Below are 24657 nucleotides of genomic sequence, written 5' to 3'. Positions count from 1 at the left end.
CACAAAGGAGTGGGAAAGAGCTAGCTATATTGGAGCAAAGTTTTTGTACACTGTTGAAATTACGTTGGTATTAATCTGACCTCAATTGTTTTAAGTTAAAATGTTAGGGGCTTCCCTGGTGGCACAGTGGTTGGGAGTCCGCCTGCTAATGCAGGGGACATGGGTTTGGGCCCTGGTCTGGGAGAATCCCACATGCCATGGAGCAGCTAGGCCCGTGAGCCACAACTGCTGAGCCTGCGTTCTAGAGCTTGCGAGCCACAACTACTGAGCCCTTGTGCCACAGCTACTGAGGCTGCACGCCTAGAGCCCGTGCTCCACAACAAGAGGCCACCGCAATAAGAGGCCTGCATACCACAATGAAGAGTAGCCCCCGCACGCTGCAACTAGAGAAAGCCCATGCACAGCAATGAAGGCCCAGTGCAGCCAAAAATAAATAAATTTATAAAAAAATAAATAAAATGTTAATTGTAATCTCCAGTGAATTGTAGTGGATAGTGAATGGGCCACTAAGAAAATAACTCAAAAAATATAGTAAAAGAAACAAAGGAATAAAAATGGTACACTAGAAAATATCTATTTAACAAAAAAGAAGGCAGTAATGGAGGGGAGAAATAAAAAAAAGAAACTTAAAACATAAAACAAACAGCAAAATGGTCTAAGTAATCCCATCTCATCAGTAATTACATTAAACATAAATTAGACACTCCAACCAAAAAGCAGAGATTAGCAGAATGGATTAAAAAACATGATCCAACTATATGCTGTTTACAGGAGACACATTTTAGATTAAGATTGAAAGAAATAGCTTCATACATTCCAGAGTCAAAAGTGTATAGGAGAGGGGAGATAGATGTAGGATAGCAAGAAAGTACTTATTCTTCTATCCTTATCATTAACCCATGTCCTTTGTCTTTCTATTCTTTTTATGTCCCTAGGCTGGGAGGACACAAATATAATCCCAAAGTATTGCTAATAAAGTACATAGCTGGAATCAGGTTATATCTTTAATCTTTTATTATAAACTGACCTTTTCATAAACAAGAACTGCAGAAGGGGACATTTTATAAAAATGAGATGCTGCTTATCTTTGTCATTGGTTAATTTCTTAAAAATTTCATTTATTAGAGAACAATGACATAGTCAATCAAAACTACTGAGGAGTTCACTTAATTCCCATGTCACCCCAGTCAACAGAGAATACAGATACAGGTAGAAAAGAACAGGAGGATTATATTAGGAATTATAGGAGCACCAATATTCAGTAAGTTGAAATACCAATATTATCAGAATTTCATATCATATGGACATATACTTCAAATCACATCAGTCCCTACATTTATCATAAAAACTTAAGCTCTATATAAATATAAAATATTTTTATAAAATAAACTTTATATAAATATAAAAATATTTATAGCTTTTTAATACTAGAGATTCCTAATAATAATCACACGTCTTCTCACTAGGTTAATAATAGTTTTAACATAAAATCAGAAACAACATGCTAAAAAGAAGTAGCAATGCTTGGTAAACTTTTTGATAGTGGTCCTCACTGCCATCCTCATAAAGCCCTTTGAAACTGAAAGGGTTAGAGCATAATTAGTGACCTTGGCACAGATTTTTCTCCATGCTAACTGATTCTATATGAGAATCAAATCTTCATCACTGGTGTTTTCAACATTGATGCTTCATCCAAACCCTTTTCTAAATTCAAACAAATAGCTACCCTCTCCTCTTCAATGTTTTTCAGACAATGATGTCAGTTTGTGCTAGGCTTTTCTTTTTTTTTAGAAACTAAAGACTGCTTTCATTCAAGTGGGTGGGAGAATGATATTTTTCTGATTGTCCATTGTATGCTGTCACTGAAACTATTCCCATTTCCTAGAGGTTACAACTTCATGACTTATATTTAAGTGAATGTACATTTGTAAATATTACTGTTGCATAAAAAGAAATTTGTCTGATCTTTGTCCCTGGTTCCAGGCACTGAGCTTCAAAAATCCTTGGAATTTCTCTATGATCAGATTACCTTTGCTAATAAAGTGATTTGTGGTAGGCCTCTAGAAAGCTTCAGGATGGGGATTGGTTACCAGAAAGACTAACAATGTGATCAAAGGGTTGGGACTTAGAGCCACCCTGACCTCCAGAAAGGAGAGAGGGGCCGGAGATTAAGTTCAATAATTAAATCAATCATGCTTACATAATGAAGCATGTAAAAATTCTGGATACCAAAACTCAGTGAAGATTCTTGGTTGGTAAATACACTGATGTGCCAGGAAGATGATATATCCTGATTCTCTGAGGAGAAGGCATAGAAGCTCTGTGTTCAAGACCCATCCAGACCCTGCTCTATGTGTCTCTTCATTTAACTGTTCCTCATCTGTATCCTTTATGATAAACACTTTCCTGAGTTTTGTGAGCCATTCTAGTGAATTAATGAACCTATGCAAATTATTGGTGGGTAGCCATGAATTAATTCGTAGCCAGTTGGTCAAAAGTGCAGGTGTCCTGGGGAACCCCTAAACTTGTGGCTGGTGTCTGAAGTGCGGGCAGGCTTGTTGGGGATGATGCCCTTAAACCTGTAGAGTCTGATGCTAACTCTGGGTGGTTAGCATTAGAACTGAATTACAGTACACCAGTTGGTTTTGGGTCAGTTGGGGTTGGTGAGAGAATTACCAATTCCCCATTTTTTTCCCCCTTAGATCTTTACCATTTTTAACGTTCAAAAGTGAAACACCAAAAACTGGTAAAGGATTTTTTTTGTCCACTTGGCTCAGCATTTGGGATCTTAGATCCCCAGCCAGGGATCAAACCTGTGGCCCCTGCAGTAGAAGCACAGAGCCTTAACCACTGGACTGCCAGGGAAGTCCCAGCCAAAGGTTTAGCGTTAACAGGTTAATACAGAAGGGCACGTCTGTTGTAGTTTGCTGCACGTGGTCTTGCCTGTCGGACAATTTAAAAAGCCCTACAACATTAAACACAATTCTATTTCTGGCATCTAAAAAAGTTATCCCCCTACTCTGCTTAGAGCAACTACATTCCATCTTTGATGTCTGGTGGATTAAAAAAAAATTACTGTGGATATATGAAAGGGTTCTGAGCCAATCCATAGAACTTAGTCTATATAGCCATTGTGGATGTTTTGGTAAGTCTTCAGATGAAAAACAGTAAAATTTAAAGACATACATAATTGCTACCTGTTTCCGAGGAATTCCTCATTGCAAAACATACAACTGCCTTGAAAATTGTTATCATTTCGCTCTTGTTGCTGTTGTTCCAGAATTTCTTTCTGTAAAATAGAAACACAGATATATGATATTATCTTTAATAAATCCATAGTTAGCTAATGAAAAATGTCATAGTCTGGATGGGAGGAAATTGGGGTAGAAGCATAAAAGGAATTATGTGAACACTGATGATATTTTGAATTTCTCCATTCCTGTCCTTGTACCTAAACTCCAAGTCTCTACTGTTAAATGCCAGACAACATACCATTAGGATAGCTATGTAGGAAACTTGAAGTCAATAGGGTCTCACCATCCTTCACTACTCTGTCCTTCCTCCTGTCTTTATTAATCATTTCCCAACCTCACTCTCTTCCAAAAGCAAAAATGTGCTCCTTTCTGTAATTCTCAGTTTAGTCTGTAATCAAGTTCTGATCAATTTTTCACTTGGACTGTCTTTCATATTACTTCTCTCCACCATTCCCAATGCCATCACCCTGAATCCAGTCTTTAATCAGTCATTATGAGATTACTATAAGTAAGTCTCTTAGAGGGTCTGCCTTATTTCAATCCTTTTTTTCTATCATATCTATCCTCTCTTTTGTTGCTAGAAAAACTTCTTAAAATTATTTTCATGTACAATTACCCTGTTACTCTCCAACTCAAATAATTTAAAATATACATTGGTAACACCCTATTCTAATCATGGTGGTTCTTCTACACATTGTTTTTCCATGAGGTAATTTTATTTCTCTTTGCTTTTTCACTCTTATAAATATTAACTGTTCTTTAAGGTCCAACTTGATTCCCATTTCTGCCATGTAGTCATTTCTGGACTACAATACAATAGTTAAGAGCTCAGACTCTGAAACATCAAATAGAACTAGATTTGAATCTGGCTCTCACCTGTACTCAATATTTTATTTAACATCTTTAATACTCAATTTTCTCAATTTTAAGATGAAAATGAAAATATTACCTCATAGCATTGTTTATAGGATTAGATCAGAAATTCATGTACAGAATTCAAATTGTGCATGTGTATGGTCAAGCCACTCAAGATGGCTGTTCTCTTGCTCTCTGTACATCCCCTGACCAACCAATGCCTGCTTCACCTATACCCTACGCACATGACTGACCTTCCTGTGTGCTTGCCCCAGGCCCCAGCTAGTGATTGTTCTCATCAAAGGGGCGCTGAGGGGTGTGCCTCTCTACTGGTTTCCCTGGTAACTAATGAGCTCACCTGATGTCAATTCCCCAATAACTGGTAACTTGCTTTACCATCATCTCTTTTGCTTGCTTTTATCTTCTAAATGGGTATGAAAACTCTTTGAAATTAAAAGAAAGTCTTTATGCTGTTCTTATTTTACACCTGCATACGACTCTCCAGCTATTCTTATAACATGAAGCTCAAAACACGAACTTCATAAAGTTTATTGCTGATTCTGTAAATATCTGTAGGACAGCATAAAAAATGACCTTGTATCTAGAAGCTTAACAAATTCCATGTGGCATTTCTGGAAATGTATCACCAAACATTTAGAAATATTAATCCACTGAAGAAAAAAATTAAGAAGCTGCCAGGATAAAAATCAATTCAATCAACTTCTGGTATCAGCCATGATGAAATAATGTATATAACACTTCTCCTCCCCTTGTAAACTACTGTAAAACAAATTGCTTCATATATCTTACCTTTTTTTCAGAAAATGTATAATAGGGACTTCGCTGGTGGCTCAGTGGTTAAGAATCCGCCTGTCAGTGCAGGGGACAAAGGTTCAAGCCCTGGTCCAGGAAGATCCCACATGCCGTGGAGCAGCTAAGCCCGTGCACCACAACTACTGAGCCTGTGCTCTAGAACCCGCGAGTGACAACTACTGAGCCTACGTGCCACAACTACTGAAGCCTGTGTGCCTAGAGTCTGTGCTCCACAAGAGAAGCCACCACAGTGAGAAGCCCACACACGACGAAGAGTAGACCCCGCTCACCGCAACTAGAGAAAGCCCACGCGTAGCAACGAAGACCCAACACAGCCCCCCCTCCACCACACAAAAAGAAAATGGACAATAGCACATGGCTGTGATTGATGAGTAAAAAAATAATACATTGCCAGTTTTCTGTTGGGTAGTGTTTTCCAAATTGCAACATAGGGAAGTTAAACCCAAATGAAGGTTATGTATCTACCTCACTTGGTGTAGAAGAAAAAAAAGACGGGCATTCAGGATACAAAAGCAAGGGGAATTTGTGGGACAAGGTACTAGAAAGAAGAGAGCTGCAGAGGAGGAGCTCAAGAAACCTGGACTGGGATTCTTTTTACCTTGGTCCAAATACTGAGCTGTACATGTATAGGGCAGAACTCTGTGAGACTTTACAAAGGAGTTGCCAGGGTCTGTGAAGATTCTGGAAATTACAGCATTGGAATATGTTGGAGCTTTGACATACAGAATGGAGACACCTTGCTCAACACTTCAGGCACACAGCAAATATAAAAGAACACTGTTTACTTCATGAAGTTTAGGGCTTTAAAAGCTGGCAGCAAGTGGATAGATAAAAGCCAAAGAAATAAAAGGAGTAAGGTTGATGTATCAGACAATTTTAATTATTGCTTTTTTATTTTGCAGTACGCGGGCCTCTCATTGTTGTGGCCTCTCCTGTTGTGGAGCACAGGCTCCGGATGCGCAGGCTCAGTGGCCATGGCTCACGGGCCCAGCCGCTCCGCAGCATGTGGGATCTTTCCGGACCGGGGCATGAACCCATGTCCCCTGCATCAGCAGGCGGACTCTCAACCACTGCGCCACCAGGGAATTATTGCTTTTTAAGCTTAAGTGAATCTTACATAAAAACTGAAAGTGACAGTAAAAGTCAAATTAAAGGAAAACCGAACTTTTACAAACGTATAGTTCGACTAAAAAAGAGAAAACACGCTTCAGAGCTCTATATTTACAACTTTGGTAGCAGCAAAACCAAAAACCCAATAGATAAAGCTCTTGATAAAGATCACTATAAACATCCCACAGTAAGGCTGAGCAATACTTTCTCTGTCTGCTCCTGTTTTCAGCCTACAAGACCTGTTAATGCTTATTAAAAATCATCATCTCATATTTCTCAGGCTGGTGATGATATAACCCAAAGTTGGCTAAAGAAAAATCTTATTCAACTTAATATTTCCTTGGTTTTGACTCAGCACAAATATAACAGATTTGTGAGTCTAAACCAGAGTGATACTGAGCCATCTACAGTTTTCTTTGGCCAAATTTAAGTTTTATCAGTTGACCCTGTATTGCACAACCTGAGTGTAGACACCTGAAGTTGTGTATAAATTGATTCTTCTTAGGAGAGCCTAATTTACATTTTGGTGAATTAGAAGGATCATGGAGTAGACAGGGCACTAAAGCAAGAAGCCACTTTTTAAAAAAAAAATTAATTTATTTTTGGCTGCGTGCGGGCTTTCTCTAGTTGCAGCGAGCAGGGGCTACTCTTCGTTGTGGTGCGTGGGCTTCTCATTGCGGTGGCTTCTCTCGTTACGGAGTACAGGCTCTAGGCGTGAAGCCTTCAGTAGTTGTGGCACATGGGCTCATAGAGCACAGGTTCAGTAGTTGTGGCTCATGGGCTTAGTTGCTCCGTGGCACGTGGGATCTTCCCGGACCAGGGCTTGAACCTGTGTCCCCTGCATTGGCAGGCGGATTTCTAACCACCGCGCCACCAGGGAAGTCCCCAAGAAGCCACTTTTTAATGGCAAGTAACTAAAACCACACTGTTCTTTTGTTCGCATTCTGGAGCTTGTCTCACATGGTGATGAGGTGGCACTGTGAATTCTCTGCTAGTTTATCTGCACTACCTACAACCACAGTAAGAAAGACAAGGGCTCTAGAGTACCTGTGTCGTCCCTAATCTGGCAAGTTCCATACAACTCCTTTCATTTTTATCTAAGTTCATTCTTTCACGATCTGCCTTCTGTTCACTGCACAAACTCTTTTTAAACTCTTTCCCAGACCTTCTGCCAAGGGGAGCTACTTAAACCATTTGTTGTTTCACCTCTGCTTTCTGTTTATTTCATTTGCATAAGACTTTTCTCATTTTAATAACATCAATGTAAGAAAGAGTTCTATAATTGGGAAAAATGGACATGGCCACCAGGTAGTTCAGCTTTGGATTCTCTGCTGCAACTGTTCAGCTCCAACTTGTATTCTTGCCATATTTGACTCTTGTTGTTGCAATAACATGAATACTCTACCTATTCCTTCTTGGCTATTTTCCTGTCTCCCCATTAACATATTCTATTTCTACTAACCACATCTAAACTCTCCAGTAAGATTTCCTTCTGACCAATGCTGCTCAGTACTGGCATTTTACAATTTGAGAACTGAAAGGGACCTCATGAAACTACGGACTAACTCCTTATAAAGAGATGTTAGGGTGACCTGTTTAAAGCTACAAAGCTACTTGGTGCCATATCTGGATACCACATTTGCTTTTTTTTTTCTCAGAACGTACCCACTGTAGCATATCTAGACACATAGCATATAACAATAACCTTTCTATTTAGTGAACAAACAAGTTCAGAATCCAGGGGATAGATATCTGGAAAGGTAGGGCAACATAAAAATCTTTCTTACAAAATATCCACCCAAAAACTTCATTTAGATCAGTCTTAGACGGATTACTTCTCAGCATCTGAGGCTTTAGAACATGGTAAAATAACAGGAGAGATAATATATACAAATGTGATCATGACTTATTTCTGACAATTATAAAAAGAGGTATACTGGCTAAGTCGATTTTCTTGATCATATAAATTTTAATTTGGTATTTAAAGGGTTAATAGTTTTATACAAAATGGTTTCCAAGACACCTCTCATGTTTTCCCTACTTTCAAAACTTGAGATATGATTTAACCTTTTCTGTATGATGTAGGGTCCTTGCTATGAACAATTACTACTATATTGTGCTATAACATATCAATTTACTTTCAGGATCTCTTTGTCCCTACAAATGACTCTAAACTGTTGTGCTCTTCTGGTTGGCCTTCCTTCTCACTCTTTTATGGTTATCACTGTCAGTGAGTCTACTTCTGTACCCACCAACTGGCTCTGCCATCTACACCTCCTTTTCATTTGCTATCCTCTGCATAGACCTCCTGTTTTTCTCCTTAAACTAGAACAAGATTATAGGAATTCCTAAAATCCAGCTAAAGAAAAATAGATAATCAAATTCTATGGATAAAATTAAGTCAAATTTGTTTGGTATCTGAGAAAGAGTAGCTCCCAGTATTTGGATGGGCTTTGTGGAAGTTATTTTTACCTCATAGGGGTGCTTTTTCTCTGATTTCTGTCCTCTGTGCTATTTGGATCTACTGAGGTTACCAGATACCAGATGGACAAATTTATAGGAAAGACCTTCCCTGTACACACACATTTAAAAAGTATGTTTATCCAAAGCATGTCCAGAGAGATGGAAGTCAAAATCTGATTGTAAATGGACCTTAAAAAAAAAAACCCTAGTATATAAATATGTAATGACTATATCTGAAAGTGAAACAATTAGAACTGGTACTTAAAGTAACATGAAATAGCTCCCTGTTTTCTACTGAATAAAATCCACAATCTTTAGAATGGCATTCACATTACTTTGTACCTGATTCTACTCTAGGTTTTTAAAAGCCTTCTCTTGCATTGCTTCTCCATATAAACTGTTACAGGGAAAAACAAGAACATCTGCTATAATCTGTGTATTACTCTTCTCAATAGCAGTTCTCAATTACTTATTGTGATTCCTCAGGCCACTCAATGGTCTGGAGTAACTGTCCTCTCTTTTTTTCATCCATCTTTGCCAACTGGAGTTCTCTTCCCTAATCCTTCAGAGCTCAGTTCAAACACTACATCTCTGTGGTGAGTGGGAACAACAACTGATGGGGACTCAGGAGATGTGTATTCTTGTCCTGGTTTTGTGACTAACTAGCTCTAAATGTGGCCTTAAACATGCCACTTCTCTAGGACTTAGGTTCTGGTGATCTCTAAATTGCTTCTGAAACATTCTACAAATCATAAAGTAGACTGACCCTGACCACTTCTGTGCTAGAAGTATCTTCTTTTGCCACCACAGTATGTAGTGTTCCATAGACATCTATATTGCTTGGTCTTCAAGAAAACTATGTCCCAACCATCTCTACTAAGAGAACATGGAGCTTCTTTATGTCACATGTACACAATTTATTACAGTAGAGTCTTAATAATACATGATAACTACATTTACACCCCCAGTGCAACAACATACACACTACAAATGTGAATGCTCTCCTGAAAATCAAAATGAAATTCTCAAAGGAGACGAGTTTATAAAACAATTGATTATCTCTTACTCATATAGGACTGGCACTTCATATAGACTATAAAATGGAGAGCTTTCCACAGCAATAGTAAGTTGATATTTATTTAAACAAAGAAGCCTACTGTATATGTAAACTATCCTAAAAAATGGAATTTATTATTGGTTATTAATTTAAAAGTTCTAAAGTAGCTGTTTTTTTTAAAAAACTCACAACTGATAATTTTTAGAAATATAAAGAGTTACATACAGAATTTTAGATTGCTATGGGATAGGAATTTGGAGAACAAGTTTTTACTTTTTTTCACTTAAACGCTTTCATTTTAATACAGTATATATACTTTTAATAAGTATATATCTTAAAAGCATAATTATCAATTCATGTTTCTAAGATGACTTTTTGAGAGAAACAGGAGATGCAAATCAAGATAAGGAGATGAACTAGAATGATAATTATTAAATCCAACAATTAAGGAAACTAAGTATATTGAAGTAGAATGTTATTGTTTTATTCTTTAAACATATTAAGAAATAAAATAATGGCAACATACTCTCCCTCTTATCTACTCTAATAAAGCCTACTCTATGAAATGTCTGTACATTATAAAATAGGAAATTATTATTTCTTAATATAGGAACACGAAATATATAGATATACTTTTAGTCAAATTTTACTTATACATAAAATAAATCATGTGAAGATGAAAAAGAAATTATTTTAATTCTGCAACTATTATATCCTATAATAGCTTTCATCATCCTGTTGTAATCAATTCAGTAAATGAAGAAGATAGTTCTCATTTGTTGAAATTGGCTTTGCTGACAGTTATGTCATGATATGCCAAACGAGTTAGTAAACCTGGAAGCTATTCAAGTCATGTAACTCTGTCAGTGTCTCTTATTTTCTTACCATTTTTTATTATGAAAAATTTCACAAACAGGAAAGTTGAAAGACTAGTACAATGAACATGCCTATACTCAATATATATATTCAATAATTGTTCACATTTCACCACAGCTTCCCTCTCTTTTCACACACACACACACACACACTATACATATATATATTTACCACTAAACATCTTTTGTTTTGTTGAATCATTTGAAAGTAAGAGAGTGAGATGCAGACCTCATGACACTTCAAATACTTCAGCATCCCTCTTCTAATAAGACTTTCTCCTATATACAACCACGGTGCCACTATCATTATACCTAAGAAAATCAATAATAATTCCAAAATAGTATGTAACATCCAGGCAATATTTAAATTTCTTCAACTGTCCCAAGAATGTCTTTTAATGTTCTTCTCTTCCCCAACTCCCACCAAGACCATCATTGGTTCACACATTTCATTTGGTTGTTGGGTGCCCTGCTGCCAAATCTTTGTCCCCCTTCCCTTCCTCTTAAAAAAAATCTTTTTTTCATCCATCCGATTCCCCCACTCTCTAAATCATAAGCCACAAAATAACTAACCAGCCTGGGACTTAGGCTCTGAAGTCTGGTAAAGGGAAACTTTTCCCAACTCAATAATGGTCTTCTAAAGTATACGGATGACTGCTAGGAAAACCTTGCTAATTTTACTACTTTTATGTAATGTACCCCACCAGATAAAAAGCTTGCCAAGGGGCAGAACTGCTTGGTTCATCTTTGTAGTCCCTACTGTGCCTCACCGACAGAAGTAAGCAATAACTGTTGAATGGAAGTGCTCTGTTTCCTATGGCCTCTACTTCCTCAGACCCCTTGAACAGACAGGAGGAATCTAGGTAACAGAGAGGCACATCACCACTATGTCCCTCCACCCTTATTCCCACTGCTGCTAACTTGGTATGATGTGACAAAACAACACTGAGCTTTAATGATTCTGTATTTCCTTCTTCTGTGGCACACATGTTGATTGCTGCTGATCAAGCGTTAGTGAGGAAGAAACTGGGTGGAAGACACTTGGGCAATCAAGAACAAATTTTTTTTTCTTTCCTCCTGTCCTTCCTTTCTTTAAGCTTGGTATCTGATAGGATTAATCATAGCATATGTTTGAAGTCACTTATGAACAGAAAAATATAATATTAGGAGAACAATCCATAGAAAGCATCACAAAGATGTGCAAATCCAAGCCACCATTTTTGTGCTTTTATTTTTCTAAAAAATCCCATGCTAGGTAGATATACTAGATTTTATTCATGATTTACAGAATAGAGGGATGAAGAGAACGTCATAGATGTTATACGTTGGAACTTCTCAAAGCAGCTGACGAAATCAGATAAAATTTTCATTACAAAATAGGCTTGGATAAAAACCATAGCTGTAAGAATACAGCTGAGGTATTAGGCAAAGAGTCATAATAACAAGCTGTATGTTTATGTAATTGGTTTAAAATGTCAAGAATGGTAGCAAAGGGGTCAGTGCATAGTCTTTTATCTTTATTCATAAGCCGAAGCAGAGGAAACATTAATGAAACAGCAGACATAGCAGATGGCATGCAACACCGTCACAGGGGACTGACATATAGGTAGAAAATGAAATTTGTGAGTTAGGTTGGAAATTATAAAAATCATCCAATTTGGGAAAAAGTAATTTAGAAGATGTCAATTTATAAGTATTTGTACACAGGAAAGAAAAAACTGATGCTTAAATGACAAATCCAATGGAAACAGCTTGCATTAACATAAGGAAGTAAAACTAAGGCTGATGTTATTAATTACAGATATCAAAAACATTTTATTGATACTGACATATTAGATTCACAATAGTTTCCTGGCTAAATGGCTGTATGAGTGACTATGAGAGAAAATCGCCCACTCTAAAGGTTCCCTCCCAACCTAGCTCAAAGGCAGCAGCATGGCAGAACCTGCCAGGAATTCTCAGTCCAGGAGCCCAGTTGCCCTCCTCCAATGAAGAACACAACAAATCTCCCTAATAAAGGTAGAGCAGTGGACCAAAGGCTCCACAGAAGGGCAGTAGAACTCCTTATTCCTCCTGCTTTCTATTTCTAGAACCATGTATTATCTCTGAGGTATCTGGAATGATTTCATTTAAGTATTTCAGGTGATTACAAAACAATGTAGCATAAAAATGAGTAAAGGAAGAAAGAAAAATTCGTGTGGGATGGGCACATAAATTAAAGATAAAAAATAAAAAGAAGTATACGTGTACATGTATATACACACCCAAACCCACACATTCACACTTATAGGTGGGCCTCAAATTTGGCTATCAGCTTTCTTAGATGAGGGAAACAGATGGACAGGAGTTTGTGTAACAAAGAATTTGGCTGGCTTTGTCCCCTGTTCCTAGGAGATAACCTCTAAAGCCTTGGAATTTCTTGAGTGGCTGGAGTGTCTGTTATTCCTGGTGGGCCCTTTGACTCCACCTGATAGTTTATGCTAATGAGATAACTCAGAATGGGGACTGCCATGCCACAAAGACCAACCATATGATTAGTGGGTTAGGGCTTTGAGCCACAGAATATCAGTCTGACTTCAGGAAGGGGAGGGGAACTTGAATTTGAGTTTAACCATGTGGTCAATTAGTCAATCAATCAAGCTTAATGAAGTTTCATTAAAAACTCTGGACACCAAAGCTCAGGTCAGCTTTCCTGGTTGCCAATACTGTGTGTATGACACACACGGATGTGCCAGAAGGGCAATACATCCCTGGGGAAAATGGGGACAATGGAAGCTTTGTGTTTGGGGCTCTCCCAGACCTCACCCTATGTATCTCTCTGGCTGGTTCTGATTTGGACCTATTTCTACAATAAAACTGTAATCATAAATGTACTGCTTTCCTGAGTTTTGTGAGTCATTACTGCAAATTAATGAAACTGAGGGTGTTAGTGGGGACCCCTTGAATTTGTAGCCAGCTGGTCAGAAGTGAAGGCGGCCTGGGGATCCCCCAACTTGTGGCTGATGTTTGAAGTGAGGATAGTCTTGTGAAGTCTGGCCTAACACTGGGAAGCTAGAAGTCATTGAAAATAAGTATACTATGTGATATAATGGGCAATATACCAAGAATAAATAGACCAAACAAGATGGACTGTTTCTCATATTGATTCTCCAAAGCTGTCTCTCGTGCCAAAGCATATCCCAAAACTTAGTGAAAGCAACACAGAGGGGTGGGATAAGAACTGTCATGATGCAATACAGATACCTGCTTCCTCTTGATTAGAGGTTGAGAGTTTAAGATTTCCTAGAAAAATTATGAACTTCCCTAAACAAATTTCCCTGAACATCGTTTTTATAAATATCAGTTGATAATATTCTTGACTTTGTCCTTCCAGTCAAGTAGCTGGAATGTTACTTTTCTAAGCTCTCACTTGGATGCAGAGCCCCTGGACTTAGAAGGTAACCAGGAGACTATCTGAGTTGACACTCTCTTATAAAAACTGCATAGTCCTAAACATGGACTGGAGTTGACATGGAAAGTCATTGAATCTTTGTCAAAAATGACTCAAGGGGATAGCCACACACCAGACAAAAGAGTCCCCTAGAAAAATCATTTAAAATCCCTACCTCACCCTCCCAACATCAATTACTAGCCTCCAAAGTTGTACTTCATTTATCATGGTCACAATTTTTAACATGGATTAAATTTTAACAAGGTGTCACCAGTTGCCTAGCCCTGACTGGGTGGGTGAGTGGGGGGTTGTCAGGAATGTACTCAAAGAACACCTGACAGTGACTGACTTAATTTGCTGGCATATACTCCAAAGACAAACTTCTAGCAAAATGTATACCAAGGTAACTAAATGTGGTAATTTACTGATACAATATTCACTGATACCTTGGTCAAAAGTCCAAGATTAGATACTAAACAATAACAGGTTTTGGAATTTATTTATGACAACTAGTTAGTAGAGCCAATTGTCTCTTTTAGTAGACAGATACATATGTATGTATATGTCTTTCTGAATTGTATGAAAAGAGGAAAAGCATCTACTTTAACCAAAAGTGGCACTTAATCACTAAGATATTAATTAAAATAAAGCAGAAGGAGGAAGAATTTCACTCTGCTTAGGATGAGGAAAGCCACAAGAGAATATCCTTACAATGAGAAAAAGGTGGATAATAAAAAACCCTAGAAAAACAAACAGAAAAACCCACACACAACTTTTTTAAAATTTTTGGCTGCGTTGGGTCTTTGTTGCTGCGTGCGGGTTTTCTCTAGTTGCGGCGAGCAGGGGTTACTGTCATTATACTCCAATATATGGATAAACTGTAACTTATTAAATCATTGCCCTATTGTTGACCATTTGAGCTCATGCAACTGATTTTTTTTTTTGTGGTACGCGGGCCTCTCACTGTTGTGGCCTCTCCCGTTGCGGAGCACAGCCTCCGGACGCGCAGGCGCAGCGGCCATGGCTCATGGGCCCAGCCGCTCTGCAGCACGTGGGATCCTCCCGGACTGGGGCACGAACCCGTGTCCCCTGCATCGGCAGGTGGACTCTCAACCACTGCGCCACCAGGGAAGCCCTCATGCAACTTTTGATTGTTGTAGCTATAAGCTAAGCTGGGATAAATTTGTGCCAATCATGTTTGTCTTTTTTTTTTTATAAATTTATTTTATTTTTATTTTTGGCTGCGTTGGGTCTTCATTGCTGCGTGCAGGCTTCCTCTAGTTGTGGTGAGCGGGGGCCACTCTTCGCTGTGGAACGCGGGCTTCTCATTGCAGTGGCTTCTCTTGTTGCGGAGCACGGGCTCAAGGTGTGTGGGCTTCAGTAGTTGTGGCACATGGACTCAGTAGTTGTGGCACATGGGCTCAGTAGTTGTGGCTCATGGGCTCTAGAACGCAGGCTCAGCAGTTGTGGTGCATGGGCTTAGTTGCTCTGCGGCATGTGGGATCTTCCTGGACCAGGGCTTGAACCCACGTCCCCTGCACTGGCAGGTGGATTCTTAACCACTGTGCCACCAGGGAAGCCCCACACAACTTATTTTGACTCCAAAAAGCTGAACTCAAAAGGTAACCAGACAAGGGACTTCCCTGGTGGTCCAGTGGGTAAGACTCTGTGCTCCCAATGCAGGGAGCCCGGGTTCGATCCCTGGTCAGGGAACTAGAGTCCTGCATGCATGATGTAACTAAAAGATCCTGCGTGCTGCAAAGAAGATCCTGCGTGTCACAACTGAGACCTGGTGCAGCCTAAATAAATAAATAAAAATAAAGAAATCTTAAAAAAAAAAAAAAAAGGCAAAAAGACAAATTGAATTCCAAAAGGTGACAAGCTCCCTGAAGAGAGGCAGGGACTGAAGAACTATTTCACCTTTGGCAGAGCATGAGACGAAAAGGGCAAGTAGGAAGAAAATAGCTGAAATTTTAAAGAAGTTTTAAAGGCTAAGTCCCTGGGAGCCTTGGACACAAAAGGATCCAGCTCTTTTCCACAGGTTTCCTCCAAGTTTTCGGGAGAAAGACTGGGAGTAGGGCAAAGAAACATGAGGATGAGTTGCATGTAGAGGCAGGAATAACTGTATTAAAACAAGGATTATCAATGACACAATACAGTTTCTTAAAATACAATAAAACCCAGTGTTCTCAGCATTTTGAGATGAGGGAAACTTAAGTTTATGGCAATATCAAGACATCTTAAATGAGTAAGAAAACACATGTCAATGACCAAAGTAAAACAGTAAAACAAAAAAGCCAGAGAGAAATTTCTTAACTGGATGATGATATACTCCCCCAAATCCATGAGATTTGATCTAATATCTCACCTTTTTGAAAGATATCAGTACATCCTACCCTTTTTTTTTTTTTTTTTTTTTTCGGTACGCAGGCCTCTCACTCTTGTGGCTTCTCCCGTTGCGGAGCACAGGCTCTGGACGCGCAGGCTCAGCGGCCATGGCTCACAGGCCCAGCCGCTCCACGTTATGTGGGATCTTCCCGGACCGGGGCACAAACCCGTGTCCCCTGCATCGGCAGGCGGACTCTCAACCACTGCGCCACCAGGGAAGCCCCATCCTACTCTTTTTGAAACTGCAATGATAAAGGCAATTACCATCTGCTTGCTACATAGGATACACAGTCAGTATATTTCTCCTACTTTGAATCTCCATGAGGTGGCTTTTGAAGAGTAAGGAAGAAACAGAATAGACCGAACATCTTTAACAAATTAACTAGTGGAGAAAAAAATTATATAGATTTCTCATTTACATGGAATAGGTCATCACAATAAAAAAAAGAGAAGTTGAAATACAGAACAAAAAAAGCAAGAGTTAAACACGTGAGAGCTAGAAAAGCCTTATTTATATTTGTATTAAAGATAAAAGGGAATCCAGCCTAGGCAAGAAGATGAGGACTTTTAAAAATGGAAAGGTGGCTATGGGAGACTGCAAAATAATTTACACTGAAGAAAAGAGAAGCTATCAGCATGGCATGGATCAGTATAGTATTATCTGTCCGAGGAAGTATTTTACTGGCTAAACTCAAGCTCAGGTATAGCCCTATGTTTCTCTAAAGATAGAGGCAACTCCAAAAACACACTATCTTCAAGTGTTAAAAGAAAATATAAGCAGCTTAGGCCCAAAGGAATAAGAAATTCCTATCTATGACTGACCTAAGATAATAAGTAGATGAAAAAAATTCTTAGCAATGGAAACAGAACACTATTATTTGTTTACATATGTATTTATGTCCTGTTCAACCATTTTTATTAATTCTAAAAACTGACTATTTTGAAAATGTCACATTTGCTTATAGAAGGAAGATCCAATTTGATAAAGAATCCCGATAGAGAAATGGTGCTTAGAGTTGGGAAACAGGAGTTTGAGATCCTCCCTTCCTATTTAATACATTATATAACTGTGGCCTTGAGCATATCTCCTAATATCTTTAAACTTGTTTTTCCATCTAAACAGAGATAATGATATTGCCTTAGTGATCTCACAGAGCCAATGTATATAAAAAATGCCATGCAAAATTTAAGCTCTTGTTGAAGATGTTCAAAGTGGTAAACTTTAGGATTCAGTTTAGTATTGTTTCAGACTGGGTTTACATTTGTTTCCTAAATGGAAACATTAATTAATCTGAAGGTTAATATTACTCAGTGGACACTCTAGCTAACTCGATCTTTGTTGCACTGTTAATAATAATGTTACATTCAATGGGAAATATCATCTTATATTTGGGAAAGTTACTGTAGGTGCAATTAGAAAATTTGTGCTACAAAGCTAGGAATTATGCAGGAAAGGTATAACGTTATACTTTATAAGTCACTGATATAATTTGATCCTTTATTAAAAATCTCTGAAATCTATACAGAAAAGTGGCACAAAGGAGAATAATCTTCTTAGTGGGAGATAGGTAATTTCATTTTGTTGTTTTATTGTCGGGGGAGGTGGGATATATGAAGTAGCAGTAAAAAAAAAAACCAAAAAAACAGTTTCTCTCTAGAGGATCAAATTGTTATATAGGTTAAAATTTTCATAAAATATTTATAGCTGTCATGAATGATCTCTCAAGCTGACATTTATAATAGTGATTAAAAAAACCCAGTTTGATGCAGCTAAATAGATGTTTCCCCTCTTCCCAGTTTAATTAAAAGTTATATCTTGCTCTGGGAGCTTATGACTGCCATTTATCTTCTACTGTAGGCAAATGTAAAAACTAGTATTTTTTTATGCTTAAGTGAAAAGTGTAACCCATGATTAAAGATGTCTGCCTCGGTTATTTGACCTCTCTTCCTTAAATCAAGGAGATCTGACTATACGGCTCTATAGAAATGCCACACAAATACTTCAGGATCAAATTTAAGTTAATACTTTATGAACAAGGCTCAGAAAAGATACAAAACTGAACATGACAGTCCCAACCATTAAGAGGCATCTAATCCAGTAAGAAAGATTTTTAAACAACTAACTATAATTGAAAAGCCAAGTAAAATACTGTATTAATAGAGCTTAGAAGAGGTTATTAATTCTGACTGGTGGCATCAGGAAGCTTTTGTGGAAAGTATGGTATTTGAACAATGTCTTGAGGCGTATGTTATTTACACAGGTGGGGCTGGCATTCCTGATTGATGACGCAGATTCCTGAAACCACCTAACAAACGAGTAACTGTGAGACAAGTAGTGTTTTCACGAGAGTACAATCTCTAGATGGGCAGGGGCTGTGGCTTATTTCATCCATTGCTATATCAACAGAATTTAGAACAGTGTCTGGGGCAAGATAAATATTTATTAAATAAATGAATAAACTGGACCCTGGGTAATTGAAAGAAAAAATGGGAAAAGATACTGGAAATGCAGTTTGAGCCCAGAAAAGCTTAAGAATATGTAGATGAAAAAGACCACTGCAGGTTTTAGGAGAATAAAATGATCTGCTATGTATTTTAATATTAAAATTCTGGAGGCAATGCCAATTGATTAGAGAAGTGATTCCACCTACAAGGTAAAAGGCACTAGGAGTGCAAAGAAAAGGATGTATATGGGACTCAAAGGTGGAACTGATAGGACTTGACAAATGACTTAGGTATGGGGATGAGTTAAAGATGATTCCAGAAATTTCCAAACTGAGTGACCAGGGGAATGGTGGTACTATTATATAAGAAAAGGGAAACAAGCAAACTACAAATTTTGGTAGAGAAAAAAAATAAGTTCAGTTTTAGGCACATTAAAATTAAGATGTTGACTGAAAATTCATATGGAAAAGTTCAACATAATGCAAGTTAGAACTGGAGTTTAGAGGTAAGCCAGGAAGAAAGCTGGAGATGAACCAATCAATGGATATTTACTCTGACTGCCTGTTGTGTGCCAGGACCAAAATTTAAGCCATCAGCATAGCAGTGGTATTGATGAGAGTGCACCCCCTGGAAGGGGGACCTTGGAAAACTTACCCATTTAAAAGAAAAGAGGGAAAAGAACCACTGGAGGAGATTAAGGTAGAATGATGGGATCAAGGGAATATTTTTAAAGAAGGAAGCTAAAAGGGAGGAAGGTATACAAGCTATTCAAACCCTCAAGAATCTTTCCTAATTCTGTAGTTCCACCTTCAGAGTACAGATGAAAAATTTCAAAAAGTGTCAAGTAGGAATCAAGCTCTTCAAAAAGAAAACTGGGAACTCAGACACATCTCATAAATGTCACAAGGAACCAGTGAGGTCTAAAAAAGAATGGAAAAAGTGGATCATTTAGATACTATATGCTTCCAGCCACTCACACAGAAACAGATTTTTTTACCCCCCAAAAAATGGGGCTTGGAAAAAACACCAATGTGAACTTAGCAATATAGTGAGTGCTAATGAAGGATATTTAAATATAAGACATAATTCCTACCTCAAAGAAATTACGAAGTCATTTTGAATTAACAGCAAATCATACACAGGTATTTATACTAAATCCTTTATTTAGAGTTCCAAATGACTTTTTATTTAAAATTTGTTTTTGGCCATGCCACGTGGCTTGCGGGATCTCAGTTCCTCGACCAGGGATCGAACCTGTGCCCCCTGCTGTGGAAGCACAGAGTCCTAACCACTGGACCGCCAGGGAATTCCCTAGAGTTCCAAATGAGAGAGTACCTATGAACGATACCTATGCAAGTCATCACTAATGCAAATCAGGAGAGCAAATGCCAATCTAGTTTGAGGGTCCTCTCTCATGGACTTGAGATCCTACTGACACTGAGCTGAGTTCATTGAAAAACACAGACTGGATTATATACCCATTACCATGAAGCAATTTAAATGGTTTAAACTACATTTAAGTGCCTTTCAGGAGTGGTATACCAACTCACACTCTTTTAAGTGGCTGAAAAAGTGCTTGTCCTTTAATATTCTTGCCACCATTTAGGTTACTGTTCTCAAATCTTGTTAATTTGATAAAAGAAAAAATGTGCGTTATTACTTTTGTTGAAGACTGGTTCATTTGATCATTTGGACTTCTTTCTGGAAATGTCTGTTACTGACTTGTAGAGCTCGTTGTACATAAAAGAGAGACATCCTGTCATTATTGCCAACTCCCACAGGAAGATCACCCACGCCAACCTCCTGCTTCCACACTACAGAGCATAAAATTACAATGAAATGTCTGACTGCAAATTCAGCCTGTCTTCCTGTTACTTGGCAAATCTTTTCTTTTTGTTGATCTTCTAGCTACCATTCCCAGTGGTAGCCTATTGTAAGCCTCCTCTGCTTTCCTGAAAGTCCAATCCTAGCCTGAATCCCCTCTCTACACAGACCTATAAGATAATGAGCATCCAGGACAGAGCAACTATCAGAGCCTAGAATAAAAAAGAGTACAAGAGTTGTGGGAAGCAGAGTAAATAACTACTAGACTCGCATGGCGTGGCATGGCTTAAAAAGGCAGGTATTAGGCACACCACTGGTATAAAGGCACACCACTCAGCTTTGCTTCTCATTCACTAAGTGCTCCTGGACAAAATCATCTTTCTATGCCACAGTTTCCTCATCAGTAGAACAGCATTTAATAGCTATCTCACAGGGTTGCTATGAAGCAAGGATCTAATGCGAAAGCATGGCATATGGCTGGCACTCAGTAATTGCTAGTTTCTTTCCACATTTCCAAGTTGGTCTGTAGTCAGAACTTGCCAGTTTTAAATGGATTTTTATACAGCTACATTTATTATCTTTTCTTCATTTCACTCTCATGGGCAATGAAGAGACATCAATGGGTCTTTCTCATTAGAAAGTCAATCCTGGCACCAAAGGATTTCCATGATTTAGCTTCATCTTACCTCTTCAAACCTATCTCACACTCCTCCAAAAATCTTTCAGATCAGACTTAACTTTCCTGAATATACCTTGAACATACACATCCATATGTATTTTCCTCCCTTTTCTACAACTCTCCAAATACCCAAATCCATCTCACTGTTAAGACACAATATATTGTTATTTGTATTACTGGCAACATTTATTGAGTGCTTTCTACATAGCAGATACTATCGTAAGTATATCACATGCATTATCTCACTTAATCTTCACAAGCCCTACATTCTATCATTATCTCCATTCTCAAGAACACATGTTTGCGGTTTTTCTCTAGATTGTACACTCTTTTATGACATGAACCATGCCTTGTGCTTCTTTGTATGATCATCTAGTTAAGCAGGAATTCAATGAACATGAATGTATGTATACACTGACTGCAATTTCATCATATTTTGTTTCTTTTAAGCTGCCATAACACTCACTTTCATCAAATCTACTACTCTGACAAAGTATAAAGTTGGTAAAAAGATGGGATGTTGTGATTTGTCATAAGAAATGTATATCTGGCTTTAGCCCCCATTCCTGGCACTTAGCTCCTAAAATCCAGGGAATTACTAAGTGTAGAGAGCTATAAATGTGTTTCTTGTTATGCTAACGAGCTGACTTTCAGAGAGTACTAGGTAACCTAAGGATGAGAGCCAACTATGTCATTTTGAGGGTTGGAACTTTCATTCCCCTCAGTGGTCAATGATTTAATCAATCATGCCTAAGTAATGAGGTTTCCTAAAAACCCAAAAGGACATGGTTCAGAGTTTCCAGGTTGATGAAGCTCTCTGAACTTCATCTACATGCTGTCTTGGTGGGCCTCAAATTCCATGGGGACAGAGCTTCTTTGTTCAGGATCTCACACTATGTATTTTTTCATCTGGCTGTTGATTCACATTCATTAATACCCTTTGTAATAAACCAGTAATCTATTGAGTAAACTAGTTTCCTGAGTTCTGTGAACCACTCTAGCAAATTAATCAAACCCAAGGAAGGAGGGTCATGAGAACCCCTTTATAGGGGTTCACAGCCAGTTGGTCAGAAGTACAGGTGACAACCTGGATTTGCGATTGGTATATGAAGTGGATAGCAGTCTTGTGGGACTGGGCCCTTAACCTGTGGGATCTGATGCTATCTTTGAGTAGACAGTATCAGGACTGCGTTGAATTGTAGAACATGCAGCTGGTGTCAGAGAATTAATTGCATGGTGGTGTGGGGAAAGAACCCACATGTTGGAGGTGGTTTCACAATCTTAAAAGGTTATCTAAGTTTTATAGATGTAGATATTTCTAGGGACTTGAGTCTGTCTACAGACATACAACAAAGATTCTGTGTATCGAGTAACGGTAATGGCTGCTGTGTTAGTTTGAGTTCTTATAAAGAAATACATAGGGGTACTAGGATTATGTCAGTTTGATCATTTTTGATTAAGACCACTGTGAGTAAGAGTGAAAAAACTCATGGAAATAAAAAATTATGAATAAGTACTACCAAACAAAATCCATAAAATTTTACAGTCAATTTATCCTTATTCTGCAGATTTCTTAGATATTACAATAGGGAAAGAAGAGAAACTCAGGAAGTCCTGTTTCTTCACTGGGTTTGTTGCTATAGGAAAAGCATACTTTTTCTTACATAAATCAGTATCCAACAACATCATCTCATGTTTACATAATATAATGTGCTTCAGGGGACTTTCTCAAATCTTACGACTTTGGTAGACAGGATTTATTTTCCTCCTAGATCTCTTGAGGATTTAGCAGAAACACTGAAATCATAGTTTTCTTTCACAACATATCTAGCCAAGTCCAAAGATACAGGGAACACTTATAAGTAACCACTAAAGGAAGAGCAAGTCATTTTCAAGTAATAGTTGAGATTTAGTGACAAATAATGGAAAACTGGATACTTTTAAATAAAATTACTAACTTCAAAAAATTAACCAATTTCTGTTCAACTTCTGAAAATGAAAATTTTCACACCTGTATATGCTGTTATCTTTTTAAAAGACTAAAGATGCTGAGATTTTCAAATCAGCTTCCTTATCGTTAAGGCTGAAAATGAGAAAGACTATTATGATCAAACTATTTGCTTAATTCATAAAGGGGAACAAAAGAAGTGCTAGTGCATATCACATTCCAGGGGGAGAAAAAAAGTTAATCAATTCAGCTCAATTTTAGCTGAGGGCATTCTTCCACGATTGCTGAACCCTAGCATGTGTCAGGCAGCTAAAATTACACTAAAATGTGTAAGCTCTGTTGTTATTTTAGAGATAATCCAGGAAGCAAAACAAAGCCAAAAATTCTCTCTGCATTTTTAACATGAAATGCTTTAATCTTCAATCAAGTGTCTACCTTTCCTGTTTTAAGATCTTTATGTATTATCTCCTCTTTGTGTATGTTTGAAAGTTTCCAGAATAAAAACAAACAAAAAAGGGCAATAACAAAAATGATTTTGTATGTGTTTCCAACACACTGCTCATTCTTTAAAATAACTCTTACCAGTCTCTGCTTCTGAAGTTCTTCTCTAAGTATTCTATCTTCTGGTAAAACATCACACAGCAAAAAATAATTGTCTTGTTCTTCTGTTGAGAGATCAGGAAAATAAATAAGAAATGATATTTATCACTTTTTCAAAAAAAATTTATCTTTCTTAAGAGAAATATATCTATCTATGTCTATGACGATCTCTCTTCTGGTATATAGTTCTGTTTTAGCTTTACTGAAGTTGTAAAACATGAACAGAGCAATTTAATTTTAGCTACTATTTTAGAGAATTATAATTTAAGAAAGATTATTCCTTTGAATTTTTGGATTGCAGGGAAAAGATGGTAGTCAAGATGTACACTTACCAAATGGAGCTGTGGAATTGATTCTTATCACACTACAAAAATCTGTAATGGGCTGTTCAGTGAACCTTTTCCTCCAATATGAAATGTACCTTAGAACAATCAAAAACAAAGAATGGTGAGAAGACTCAATACCCTACTTACTTTAGAATGATAGGATTTTATAAGAACATTTAATTACCCTAAAGCAATAAATCAAATGTTGACTGAAAACTTCTAGCTAGAAAATTTGTAAATAGAAAGGCAGCAGAGCATTGTAGAAATATGAAATAAATATTTAATGAAATGACATTACCCTGTAAAGGCATGAAAATGATTAAATTTTACCATCCCCAAATTCAATAAAGAGACATATGGAAAAATTAAAATGAATTATTTTTATGTGATAATGAAGTTTTTTTGAAATCACATCTAAGTTTATATGAATTTAAAATGCAACAATGATTAAATAGGCTTTATCACACATTTTCCAATAAATTGAAAGTTAGGTGGTTATCTTATACATCAAAAGAACAGATCATGATAATGCAATGAGAAGTCAGTCTAAATTCAATATCTATATAACA

General features: G+C 37.6%; 1 protein-coding gene across 1 annotated transcript in view; it reads right to left on the bottom strand.

The window, feature by feature from the left end:
- Window positions 1–24657, bottom strand: part of ZNF277 (zinc finger protein 277) — a 115487-nt gene that overhangs the window by 22233 nt on the left and 68597 nt on the right. Inside the window, exons 3-5 of the mRNA XM_065884220.1 lie at window positions 24095–24183; window positions 23745–23827; window positions 3198–3289 (exon numbers count right to left, since the gene is read on the bottom strand). Of these exons, the coding sequence (XP_065740292.1) occupies window positions 3198–3289; window positions 23745–23827; window positions 24095–24183 (264 nt within the window). The remainder of the gene's footprint in view (window positions 1–3197; window positions 3290–23744; window positions 23828–24094; window positions 24184–24657) is intronic.

This window comes from Phocoena phocoena, chromosome 9 (assembly GCF_963924675.1).
Source record: "Phocoena phocoena chromosome 9, mPhoPho1.1, whole genome shotgun sequence".
NCBI lineage: Eukaryota > Metazoa > Chordata > Mammalia > Artiodactyla > Phocoenidae > Phocoena > Phocoena phocoena.
This window is presented reverse-complemented; position numbering and strand designations above follow the sequence as displayed.